Source organism: Vicia villosa, unplaced genomic scaffold, assembly GCF_029867415.1.
Source record: "Vicia villosa cultivar HV-30 ecotype Madison, WI unplaced genomic scaffold, Vvil1.0 ctg.001822F_1_1, whole genome shotgun sequence".
NCBI classification, from domain to species: Eukaryota; Viridiplantae; Streptophyta; class Magnoliopsida; order Fabales; family Fabaceae; genus Vicia; species Vicia villosa.
The window spans coordinates 161,787-175,880 of NW_026705739.1; the positions used below are offsets into that span (position 1 = coordinate 161,787).

Here is a 14,094-nt window from a genome sequence, read left to right on the forward strand (position 1 = left end):
GCGTTACAGAGCGGTACTCCTAAGACCTTCGTTTTTAGTTTATTTCGCAAAACGAAGTGGCTGAACTTGAAAGGAAAATTCGAATTTAATAGTCTTTTCACGGGAAAATTCATATCTCCTTCGTTTTACATCCGATTGGACTCATTTTTTGGCACGAGGTTTTTATCGACGTCAGCTATATTTTTGCTTCTCGGTCTGGTGCCAAATTTCGCACAGAGTCCCCTGCAAATTTGACTCAAACGCATTGAGGTTTGACCGAATAAAAGGTGCAAGAGTTATGAATTTTTTATCGTCCAGGAGACAACGGTTCTACACGCTTTCTCATTGTATATCCTCAGGTAAATTACGAATACAGAAATCTTCATAAAAAAACAATTCTCGACCAGAACACATGAAATGTAACAGACCTTAAGAAGGTTCTTTTGGCATATGGATCACTTCAAACTGACTTAACGGACGGAAGTTATGATTTTTTGAACCTCTGAAAGCTAGTTGAACAGTAAATCTGAATCTCAAGTAATTTGCACTTTTGGGCATCTTCCTCAAAGAACTAGCTTCTAACTTGAACACAAAAGATGTAAAGAATGCCAAAACGTTTTTAGCAACGTGAGAACCAAGCCTCAACGACCTTCCAGTCGAAAGTTACGAATTTTGCACACGCCGTAAAACTGACTTTTGATCTGAAATGTCCCAAAACAGCGTAAACTCTTGATTTCTTCTGCGATTCAAAGTACATTGGAGTTAGAGGTCACTTTCTATGATAAGGATTTGACCGTTCCCTGATGAGAGGGCTTCGGAAAAACTGCGGACCATTCATTTCACTGTATCGACTTCAAGAAACCTGAACTCTCACTTCATTATATTAACTCACAGAACATTCATTTCTGCTGTAGCTTTTGAAAGAGGGAACCTTGATCCCGTGATCCTAGAGCCAATGACATGTATGTATGCATATTGTCTAATGCAAAATCTAAGCCAATTAGAAAAGATAGGGGGGCAAATTTAGGAGTGCAACATTTCTTTTATTGCAATATTTTATTTTTAAATTTTTTTTGTAATTTACTATGAAAACAAAACAATTGGAGAATTAAGAGATAAAAGAGAGAAAATTTTGGAATTCAAACTGTAACTAGTATACAAAAGCATAGGAAAGAGATGATATTTCTCATGGCGACCTTGTTTGGATGAAAAACATTGAAGGTAAGGACTTATTCCGTACAATAATATAGGTCATAAATTCATAAGGTTTGTTGGTAGCAGAATTTTTTATCCTAATAAAATAAAATAAAAAGCTTAATATAAATAAAGAAGATAAAAAGTATTGTTTACATTTCATGTGGTATGTGAAAGATCTTTGTGAAAGTTCTCAAGTAACAATACTTGTGAAAGTTTTATCTCTCAAAAATAATAAAATAGTAGCAACTTTTTAAAAGGATTATAGTTTTCTAAATAATGATTTTGTCCAAAAGTATTATACAAATTATAAGTGTTTAACGACTGAATATTATTACAAATAAAGATTTATAAACGTCTATTCAAGAATTTACACTTTTAAGTTTTTTGTCTAAGTTTATTAATCAGTTAAACTTGCTTTTTAGTTTTGATTTATATAAAATTCTCAAACACAAAGATGAAAGAGAAACAAGAGAGAGAGAGAGAGAGAGAGAGAGAGAGTGCCTAGAGAGTCTGACGTTTCTGTGTTTACATTTTCAACCGAGCAATCTATGGAGGAAGGATGGATACAAGTGAAGGAGAGGAACAGCAAGAGGATAGGAGGAGGCACAAAATGGGACATTCTCAAAAAGGAACATGGTGTGAAGAGGAACTTGTTAACAACAATTTTATCACAGAATTTGGGGACAAATGGAATGCTAGAGATTTGTTTATGGAGTTTAAGGAATTAGGATTGATAGAGGAGATAGTTATATCTCCTAAGAGAGATTGGAGAGGCAACCGTTTTGGATTTGTTAGATTCATAAATGCTAAGGATGAGAAGAATCTGGAGACAAAAATGAATAACATATGGTTAGAAGGAGTTAAAATAAAAGCTAAAATTTCAAAGATCAAAAGGAAAGAAGAACAATTAAATCCTTTGTGATGATAGGAGACAAAATTTCCTTCATGAATGATGTTTTCTAAGAACAGTCTCCACTCTTCATTCCTTGTAGACTCTTCAATCTTTGGTTTTATCTGTTTGACGAGATGTTGGATTATTTTATCCGACATCCCTTTCATACTTACATACATTTGAGCATAGTTTCTTGGGTTCTTCTCAACATAGAGAGCTTTGTCAGTTTCATTCCTTTTATCCCCATGACTGGCTTGAGATTCAGTCAACATCATATTCCATAACCTTCAGTATTTGTTAGTTTCATCCACACACATTCTTTGCGTGAGTATGAGATCGAGCAAGAACCGATTACTCATACAAGCCCATTCAATTTGAAATTCACCTGGATATTCAATCTGATAGTCAAGACTCTCCTCATCCTTGAAGCCACTGTCATAATCTCTTGAGACCTGGTTCTCTGTATCATTCCTCATGTATTGATTGAGTCCCACTTCCGTGCGATCAGCCCATGAATCATGCTCTGAACTATAGTTGAGACTTGATGAACCTTCACTTGATTAGGAAGTAACTTTTGGGCTAGGAACATCGTACCTATCTTGCTACATTCTAACACCTAGGTCTTTGACAACAACCTGAGTTTCTTCGGTTTCAGCATATGCTTTATATCCATTAGTGTTGACATCACATGTTGAAACATCTTCATTTAAGCTTCTTTCAGTTGCAGATGCAGTCGTCTTGACAATGTTTACCTTTTTGATAAGGTCACTAATGATCTCATCAGTATAATCCATTATCTTCTTCCATTTGGTTAGATTACATTTGTCTTCCTTTCCTGTTTTAACCCTCGAATCCGCAGACTTCCTCGTCATTTCGACCTAAGAGAGATTAATACTCATTGCACCAGCATTATTCCCTCCTTTTTAGCCTTCAACCTTTGTTAACTTGGACTTTCTTCCATGTATAGCATGGCATCTGTCCTGAGACGCATTTCTCACACTTGCCTTAGGAGCGTAAAATTTCTTTAACACAGAGTGTGTCTTACCATGATTCTCTTGATGAGACAACATCCATTTGCAAAATCTAGTCAAGTTGTAGCATGTAGCCTTTGAATGACTGGACCTTCCATAGTGATCATAGTTAATATGTTTATGGTGAGAGTTATCGTACCTTTTCTTTGCCATTTTCAGATGTTGAGACTCAGGTCTTGACATCCTCTACTTTTTCCTTTGAGGAGCCTTCTCAATTTCTAGGCTTCTTGAGTTAGGACTCTTGATCTTTTTACTATTCTTTCCCTTCCAACGATTCATCCCTTTCTTAGAGGTCCTTATGAATGATCTCCTTCTCATTTGAGTCATGTTGCATTGGTCTGATTTAGACATCACACCATCTTCTTTAAGATCCTCAATGATTTCAAAGAGTTCCTTTCTCTCATCTTGTAGTAGAGATGTAGAATTTCTATGCTTTATTACTTTCTTCCCAAGCCATTCGTTTTCCAAGGAAGTTTCTAAGAATCTTGTTGCCAGTTAAATTACAATAAGTTCACCTATATATGTCTCAGTATCAGAGTCATCTGATTAAGCAATCGATCCCCATGTTCTAGTTACTCCATTATCTTGTCTAACCCTTTCTCTTGGCCATGACATAGCTGAGCCTATCTCATTACCCGGAACGAACACTACAAAAAATATGCTCTGCAGCGACGTGGGAAACACGTCGCAACATGAAATATCACGTGGCAACAAAAAAGTAGCGACGTGAGCCACTACGTCGCAGGAGACAAAGTGGCAACTTGTAGCGACGTGGAGACCACGTCAGAAAGTAGCGACGTGACTCCCACGTCGCAACAAGGAAACATGGGGAACATCCATCTGCACACACAACAGGCGTGGCAGGTGTGGGACAGTGTGTTTGCTGACCAATGTAGCGACGTGATTACCACATCGCTACATTAAATGCTTTTTTTTTTTTAAATTTATTCACGCTAGATTTGTTTTGTTTTATATATTTTTTATAATTAATTAATATATAATAAAATATATATAATAAAATATATATAATAAAATATATATAATAAAATTTATATAATAAAATTTATATAATAAAATTTATAAAATAAAATTTATATAATAAAACCTATAAAATAAAATTTATATATTAAAATCTATAAAAACTAATTTATATAATAAATTTGTATAAAATAAATTCATATAATAAACATTATATAATAAATTCAATTAATTAAAACTAAAAATTTAAAACTAATACTGTAATGAATTAAAATGTAGAATATTTTACATAAAAATAAATTAAAAATAAATAAAATACAAAATGTTTTCAAGACGCATCATCCGGAAAATAATTATCCGGATTAAAATCATCAGCCACCCCGTCATCCTCCGGCTCTTGAGGAGGAGCATTACTGTAATTTCCACCTCCTTGCATAAACCGTCTCATCTGCTCCTCCATCTCAGCTTGCTTCTTCATAATGCCCTCCATCTGTCGCGCATGCTGCTCCTCCATATCAGCCTGCTTCTTCCGCATCATCTCGATCTGGGCCTCACTTTCGCGTCTCGCCAATTGCCTTACTAATTCAGTTTGTTCCTGTGTCAGATTTGGTTGACGCGATCCACCCTCTCCATCCTGAAGTCTTTGAAACAGATTGCGGTCACCACGTCTATAGCTGGCCGCCAAATTTCCAGCACCAAAAAAGCAACCATTAGGTCCTTTTTCTTTAATAACCTCACACCAGATATAGTGATCAACATCCGCATTTAGCGGCTCCCCCTCTGCTGGCATGAATTGAGGATTATTTTCCAGAAAAATGGCAAGTCGCCTATCATAATCTTCCTGCACAGATATTCAATAAAAAATGTAAGTTAAATATTTAAATGCATATTTAATTAGTCAATTAAAATATATTAAAAAGTTGCCACGTGATTTTCACGCCACAACTTACGATTTGCCACATGATTTTAATGTGGCAATTTATCAATTGCCACATGAAATTCACGTCACAAATTTTGTATTAATTTAAAAAAAAATAAACAACGTAAATTTCACTTACAAGATACAACTTCGTGCGCTCGTCGACAAAACCTCCCGATCTCCTTGTCCGGGTCCTCGAAATCAGCTCAGGCATCAATGGTTTTCTCCCCAACTCCTTAGCCTAAATAATATAATTAAAAATAATTAGTAAAATATATTATGAATAAAGATGTAACTTAAAAAATTTAAAATTTTTACCAATCGTCGGGCATGCTCGGCGGTGCTAATACTTCCAACTGTGTTGACACAACCGCCCTTTTCAGATGCCCTCATCTTCTTAAAAGTTTCTGATTTAGCCCAGAATTCTGGACTCCTCCAATATGTAACAAGATCATGAAAAACCTCCTCGCCTATCCAGTTAGGACGGATGCCATGAAGCTCATGATTCTCCCTTACTCTCCGCAGCATATCAGACATTCTTTTAGAGCATCTGGTGTTGAAAACTTTCTGAACACTTTTTTCACTCAAAGGATCCCACACACATTTCTCCTGCAATAATGTATGACATTAAAATAAAATGTTAAGTAATTATAATGAGAATTTTATTTAAATAACTATAACTAAAACAATAAATTAAATGCATAACATATATAAATAACAATACCTTAAACATTCTAAACCATTCATCTTTATTTTTGACGTCCCCATAGCTCTTAAAAGCTGATTTATACATCTGCTGAATTATATAGCTAACAACCCTAGCAGCTGTCCGACTCGGCGTAAAACTGAAACAAAAAATGAAAATGTTAGATATAAATTTATAAAAAAAATGAAAAAGTATACATACTATAAAAGTTTTTAAATAGGAAACTTACTTGCTTCCTTCGGGCTGAATCCAAAATCAGCCGTCAATCACATGAATCTCATCAGGATCATCCCTCCCACGAAGATCAGCTCCATCTATCTCATCAACTGCCTCATCAACCTCACGTGCTGGTACATGTGTGGGATGTGGGGTGCGTGAGCCTCCAACCTGTGTGGGGCGTGGACTAGGAGATCGTCCAGCCTGTGTGGGACGTGGACGGGGAGATTGTCCAGCCTGTGTGGGGCGTGGACTAGGAGATCGTCCAGCCTGTGTCGGACGTGTACTGCTGGACCCTCCCGTCTGCTGGAAGGATGAAGTCATCAGGATGGGATATGAAAAACCAGATCCTCCAGTCTGCTGGAAGGATGAAGGCATGCCAGTATGGGAGAATGGAAAGCTGGGAGGGGGCACACCAGTATGTGTGAATGGAAAGCTAGGTCCTGCTGCCTGCTGGAAGGACGATGGCACACCAGGATGCTGGAAGGATGGAGGTACCGCTGAGTACTGGAAAGATGCAGGTACCCCAGACGGGAATGTGTGGGAGGAGAGTAATGGGGTAAAAGCCTGAGTACTGGCTAGAGACATAGGATCAACATGACTCTGAGGGCGGGGACACGCTGCTGTGTGAGGCGCGTCACATACTACTATCCTCGGACGTTGGGACTTCCTACCACTATCTTTACTCTTAGGTGGCATGTTACCTATTTTATTATTCACCAACAAAGATAATAAATTCATTAAGATCAATATATATTCATTAACACATAAATAGATATTCATTAACACATAAATAGATATTCATTAACACATAAATAGTTATTCTTTAACACATAATTAGATATTACTTAACACATAATTAGATATTACATTCAATGTTTAGTTATTCTTCATCTTCGCTATCCATATCATTCTCTTCATCATTCTCTTCATCATTCTCTTCGTCATTCTCTTCGTCATTCTCTTCATCATTCTCTTCGTCATTCTCTTCATTATTGTCATCGGATTCAAACTCTTCATCATTCTCTTCATCCACATTATTTTCAACCAACAATATAGATGCATCAACTTGATGTCCCTCAACAGTTGTGTCATTCAAACTTGTAATGTCTTCAGCTGGAACCACTTCATTAATTTGATCAACATCATCAACTTGATAGGCAACATCTTCTACTTGATCTCCGTTTTCAATATGACCTTGGGGTTTTGTTTTTATTACAACACACCATCCTCTTTTACGTGTCACAAATGAAGGATAAGGTACATAATAAACTTGCCTAACAATATTTGACATTATGAAAGGATCATACTCTTTGTATTTCCGGTTCATTTGAATCTCAACAGTACCGTATGACCTGTCTATTTTGGTGCCTCTACTTGGATCATACCATTCACAATAAAACAAGACAACTTTATTTTCTGAATCCAAGTAATGGTATACCAACTCGTAGATATGTTTAATAACTCCATAAAAGTCATCTTCACCACCATCTGTAACTCCTTTTACAAATACACCACTGTTTATGGTTTTTTTCCCTTCAGTCCATGCCTCAGTGTGAAACTTATATCCGTTCACGAAGTATGTGTGCCAATCATTTGCGCTTTGGATAGGGCCTTCTGCTAAGTTTCTCAAATGGAGTATTTCTGGAGTTGGTGGAAACACGGTAGACAATCTTTGCTTGAACCATAAGGGAAATTGAGCATGAATGACGCCGGATGTTGACTGTACACCGGTACTATGAAAATAGGCATTGTTAAATTCCCTACAAAATATACAGCATAAGTTAAATAAGTTTGGTATACAGACATTGTCAACAAAGGTAAAAAAACTATTGGGTAAACTTACTCAAGGTATTGTTTAACTTCAACGCAGTTGATCAAGACATGGACATGTGCGGATTGCATTTCTTTCTGGGTCAACCAATGCACACTCTTCTTTCCAGAAGGTCGACCTGGAAGACCGAATACCGATAAGGTGAATTGACTCCTCTGGTTGACATTTACCGGATTCCGTATGGTTCTAGGAGTTAACATCAAGTGATTGAAATAATGACTGCAAAAATGTGATGTTTCTCGATGCAGGTAATGTGCACATATAGAACCTTCAACTCTTGCTTTATTCTTCACTGATCGCTTTGAATCACCCATGAACCTTTCAAACGGATACATCCACCTATATTGAACTGGTCCACCAAGAAAAGCTTCATATGCAAGATGCACAGGTAAATGTTCCATGGAGTCAAAGAAACCAGGCGGAAATACTTGTTCCAACTTACAAAGAATGATTGCAATGTTTTGGTCCAACTTCATGATGTCTTCCACTTTTAAAGATGACGCACAAATATCTCTAAAAAACTGACTAATTTCAGTTAGTGGATCAAGAACATGTTTGGGTAGCGAGCCAAATGCAATTGGTAACAATTGTTCCATGAAAATGTGACAATCGTGACTTTTCATTCCATGCAACTTCCCAGTGTTAGGGTCAGCACACCTTGATAAATTTGATGAATAGCCATCGGGCATTCTCAAATCTTTTAGCCATCGACAAACAGCTTTAGCTTCTTGGGAAGTCAGAGTGAAACAAGCCTTGGGTTTTAATAACTTTCCATTCGGTAGAGGCCTCAACTCCAACTCTCTTCTGTTACACCATTTTTCCATGTCTTGTCTGGCCTTTTCATTATCTTTCGTTTTGCCTTTCACATCCATCACTGTGTTAAATACATTATCAAAAAAATTCTTCTCAATATGCATAACATCTAGATTATGGCGCAACAAGTTATCCTTCCAATACGGGAGGTCCCAAAATATACTTCTTTTTGTCCAATTGTGCGTGACTCCGTATCCTTCAATTCGGCATTCTTTGCCAGTATCTGTAAATTTTGGTAGCTCACTAACTTGTTCCCATATAGCCCATGGTGACAATCGAGGCGGAGGCGCATCTTTCACTCGTACATCTTTTTTAAAGTTTGTCATGTTTCTTCTATAGGAGTGATTTCGTGGTAGGAATCTGCGGTGACAGTCAAACCACGAGCTTTTCCCACCTTTATCCAACGTGAACCCTTTGTTGTTTCCCATGCAATGCGGACAACCCATTTTGCCATGCGTACCCCAACCAGACAACATGCCATATGCTGGAAAGTCGTTGATGGTCCACATCAATGAAGCTCGCATTGTAAAGTTTTCTTTACGTGATATATCATAAGTCCATTCTCCAATCCACAATCTCTTCAAATCATCAATTAAAGGTTGTAAATACACATCAATTCCTGCTTTTGGACTCGAAGGTCCTGGAATGACGCACGTCAAAAACATGTATGGTTTTGTCATGCACATCTCAGGAGGGAGGTTGTAAGGGGTTACAATAACTGGCCAACAAGAATATGCAGTTCCCGACCCTTGGACATATGGAGTAAATCCATCAGAGCATAATCCCAACCTGACATTTCTAGGTTCTGCGGCAAAATCAGGATGCATCCGATCAAAGTGCTTCCATGCCTCGCCATCAGATGGATGCCGCATAGTGCCTGGACTTGTGTTATTTGTGTGATGCCATGTCATTTGACTTGCACTGTGCATTGAAGCAAACATTCTTTTTAACCTTGGTATTATCGGAAGATAAAACATGGACTTTACTGCTACACGGTCTTGATTAGTGTTAACGGCTCTACTTGGAACTTTATATCTTGGACTCATACAAAACTTACATTCCTCCAACAACCCATCTTGAGTACCAAACTCATTGTCGTAGAACAACATACAGCCATTAATGCAACAATCAATCTTTCTTACTCTTAAGCCCAACTTCGACACCAACTTCTTTGCTTCATAAAATGTTGTAGGCAAGTTGTCTTTCATTGCAGTTGAGTCCAACATCATCTTTACGAAGAATTCCAAACACTTATCAGGAACATTCCAATTTGCCTTGGCGGCCAACAATCTCACACACATTGATAACTTTGAGTCAGACGATCCATCAAACAACGGCGTATTCATCTCATTCAACAACTGATAAAATTTCTGCGCTTCCTCATTCGGCATCTCTTCCCCACCAAAATCTTCAGGCTCATCATAAGTCACGTTCACACCAAAAGCATCCTCAACCATGTCACCAATCAGATTAAAGTTTTCCTCATATTCCACAGGCGGCCGACTACTTGAAGCATGAGAGTTGCTAGTCTCTGGTACGTTACTAGGCATTTCTTCACCGTTAAACGTCCAAACCCAATAATTTGCTATGAAACCCCTTCTATGCAAATGAGCTGTTATTTCATGTGGGTCACTAATTATTGGTCTACATTCACATTTAAGACAGGGACACCTAACTCCTCCTTCGCTTCGACATAATTCCTGAGCAAACGCCCAACTGATAAACCCTTCAACTCCTACTATAAAATTGGGTTTAAGTCCCATTCTTCCTGGAAATGTTCTATCGTACATCCAACTACGATAATACCGATAATATTCCATACTGCACATTTATACAATCATTGTCATTTTGAGTTAGAATACTAATCAACTTGATACTATTCTTAGACGTATACTAGTTAATATTTACTATTCTTAAAAATATTATTTAATAACAATACTACTAATATTTTTAACTACACATGTTATATTGAACCTATGTTAACCATAAAGTTACTATTTTATTAACTACACATTTTAAGCTACACATATTGAAAATATTCTTTAATAAAAATACTAATTTTAAATATTTACTATTATTAAAAATATTATTTTATTTTAAATTATAATATTTTATTTTTTATTTTTAAATATAAATAATATATTGTAAACATAACTTTTACACTCATTAAGATTAATATGTATATTATTTTTAATAATAATTTCTATTTTTAAAAACAATAATATATATTACATATAAAACATATTCTATTAGAATTTTTTTAATAAAACTATTTTTATCAAATATATATAAAAATGATGTATTTTTAATTATAGTTTGTTTATCTTTCTATTCTTCAAAAAAATAACTTATTTTATATAAACATAAAAAATTCATAACTTATATATATAAAATTATTTTCTTGTTAATATTTTATTTTCATAATCCATAATATAAAAATATTATCCTTTTATTATAAACATAAAAAGTTAATTTCTATATATGTAAAAATTAAATTTATAATAAAAATTAAATTCTATATAAATATTTTAATAAATATTCTATTTTTTTATAATAAAGTATAATATACCTAATAAACAAAAATATATAATAAACATATCTAATAAACAAATATATATAAATATAGTATAATAAACATATCTAATATATATTCTGTTTTTTTAAAATATAGTATAATTACTCATTATAATAACTAATATATATAATAAAAATTAAAAATAAAAACTTTATAATATACCTAATAAATAAACATATATAATAAACATACCTATATATATATATATATATATATATATATATATATATATATATATATATATATATATATATATATATATATATATATATATATACTACAACAAATACAAACACAATATAACAAACACAATATATACAAACACAATATATACTAGAATTTTATAAATTTTATAACAAACACAATATATTTTCAACAAATACAATACCTATTAAACAAATTTTATAAACAAATTAACATATATACCTATTAAATCTATTTAATGTATACTATAATACACAAAAATAACGTACCTCTTCTTCAATCTACTCCTCCTTCTTCAATCTACAACCTTCTTCAATCTACTAATTAACCTATACAAAAAAAATCAAAAATTAACAACAACATATATAATAAAATTATCAGAAAATAAACAAAATATCAAAATAACATTAACTACCTTTGATTCAAAAAAAGAATTGGGATTGAACTGATTTGGGAGAGAAGGGTTGGATTTTAGGAGAAGGGTTTGAGTTTGCAGAGAAATGGTTTTTGAGTTTGCAGAGAAAGAGTGAGAAAGGGTTTGCAGAGAAAGAGTGTGAAAGGGTTCGTGAATGGTGGTGGGGGGAAGTGAAATGGTTGGATTAAAAGACAATGTAGCGACGTGGAAAGCACATCGCTAGTTGCCACGTGACATACACGTCGCAACATGGCAACGGTCACATACACGCCTGCAGAACTGCCACTGTGTCACATCAATGGAACGTTGTATTTGAATTTTAAATGTAGCGACGTGGTAATAACGTCACAACCAAATTTTTCATAAATTTGAATATTCCCCCCATTTGAACGTTATGGGGTGTGGTGAATTAATTTATGTAATTAATGTAGCGACGTGTATCCCACGTCGCAACTGTTTTTCACATTACCCCATGTCTGACTTCTAGTCACTTTAAAGCTGTAAAGTTATTTATTATTAAAATATAGGTGGCGATGTGTAGATCACGTCGCAACCAGAATTTTCTAGCCACGTGTTGTCCACGTCGCAACTTATGTCGCTGGGGAGGAGTTTTTTTGTAGTGGAAGTATCAGATATTGTTCAGGGTTATAGATGCTACTTGTTGGATAGAGATCGGGTTGAAAATAATTTAGTGCGTAATCGTTGGTGCCTATATATACATAATACAAGCACTTTGACAAATGATTTTGGGCTTGTCGCAAACCGCCAAGCTTGGCAACAATTCTGGACACTGTAATTATGTGATTTTGTAACTGTAATCCCAATGCGATATTATTAATCTACATAAAAATTGCATAACACTACATTAGTGACGTTCATTATCTTTGAAAATATGAATATGTCATCAAAACATAACAGTCATAAAATATACCAAAAATTAATTATATATATGGTGTCCAATATAAACCCTTAATGGTAATACAATATAAACACTTACCATATTTAATGAAACAAAAGTTTTACAAAACTGAAAAATGATGAACAAATATAATATATTATTTAAATTTACTATGAATCATAAATACTGCTCTCAATTATATATAGAGATGAACCATTAAATACCGCTGTTTTTTTTTCCTGTTTCGGAACGAATTCCAGCTGAACTAGATGCATAGTTAACACCTTTGAGTATATCATAGCCAGTAGTATTTGCAAAAGGAGGGATGAATTTCTTAAATCCAAGTAGTTCTCCTACATCAATTAACAGCAAACGTTAGCTTGTCTTGATTCAAAATAAAATTATATACGCCATTTATGTCAATTGTTCTATATAAAACATGTTCTTAATAGTACAGATAATTGTTACCAATTATGTCAACTTTGGTTCTTCCATTGGTAGCTCTTCGGTTGGTCCTGCTGGAAAGTCGATACCGAATGGCAAGTAATTGGCCTTTGCAGTGGTTTTAATATAGTTGTTGTTTCCACTGTCAGAGAAGGAGTCTCCAAATATGAATAGGCAAGGCACTTGAGATGAATCAGCACAATGCTGCATGTAGCATGCAGCCAAGAAAACAAGATACAAACCAAACCATGTTTTAGTCTCGCAAGCCGTTTCTCTACGTAGAAAAATAAGTATGATATAGGAAAATGGGTATGATATTACAATTATAGTACAAATAATTTGTTTTTTTCTTAATTAAAACAAATTGAAGTGTCCCAATTTTGTAAAAGCATTTTAACAGAACTAAGGAATATTCAAAGTTTGAGGAGAGAATAATTTTTTTCTCCTTATTGTTAAAAAAATTGGAATTTAAATCCTTAAGACTTATGTCACCATGTAATCGATAAAATTTGTTTCCAGGTTATTTCATATACAGTGAAGAAATGCAAGTTGCAAATGTGAAAATCAATAATTTATGAGATATGAATTTAAAATTTAAGATGTAATGAGATTGTCTTCAACAATTCAAATTGGAACTCAAGAGCCATCGTGTGGAGTTGTAAAGCTCTAATTTGGAGATGGTCGTATATTGGGAAAATTACGCATACCAATTGTAATTTCTATAAGTTTTGCAATAACCCATTGTATTACTTAAGCTAGGATTCAATAGGTGTGTAATTTTTTTTGGTAGGAGTTGTTCTGTATTTTGAGATTTGGTTGGTTCATTAATATATTTTCCTTGCTTTCAAAAAAAAAAATGAAATAGTAAATTTTTTTATTATTTTGTAAAATACTAGAATTTCAAAAATATATTAGTGTTTAAAGTCTCTTAAAAGTGTGTATTATTATTTGAATGATAATGACATATGGAATAAAAAATAAACCCGTTTTAAA

General features: G+C 34.3%; 1 protein-coding gene and 1 long non-coding RNA gene across 2 annotated transcripts; both read right to left on the bottom strand.

Moving 5' to 3' along the window:
• Positions 1 to 4,322: 4,322 nt before the first annotated feature.
• Positions 4,323 to 5,406, bottom strand: LOC131636753 (uncharacterized). The gene is made up of 3 exons (XM_058907347.1): positions 5,315 to 5,406; positions 5,136 to 5,237; positions 4,323 to 4,918 (listed from the first exon to the last, which is right to left on the bottom strand). Exons 1-3 carry the CDS (start codon positions 5,387 to 5,389, stop codon positions 4,406 to 4,408), a joined length of 690 nt encoding a protein of 229 aa, XP_058763330.1. The 5' UTR covers positions 5,390 to 5,406; the 3' UTR covers positions 4,323 to 4,405.
• A 6,996-nt stretch (positions 5,407 to 12,402) lies between these two features.
• On the bottom strand, positions 12,403 to 13,394 carry LOC131636754 (uncharacterized). The gene is made up of 3 exons (XR_009294166.1): positions 13,126 to 13,394; positions 12,882 to 13,010; positions 12,403 to 12,598 (listed from the first exon to the last, which is right to left on the bottom strand). It is a non-coding gene; the product is annotated as an uncharacterized LOC131636754 (long non-coding RNA).
• Between the last annotated feature and the right edge of the window lie 700 nt (positions 13,395 to 14,094).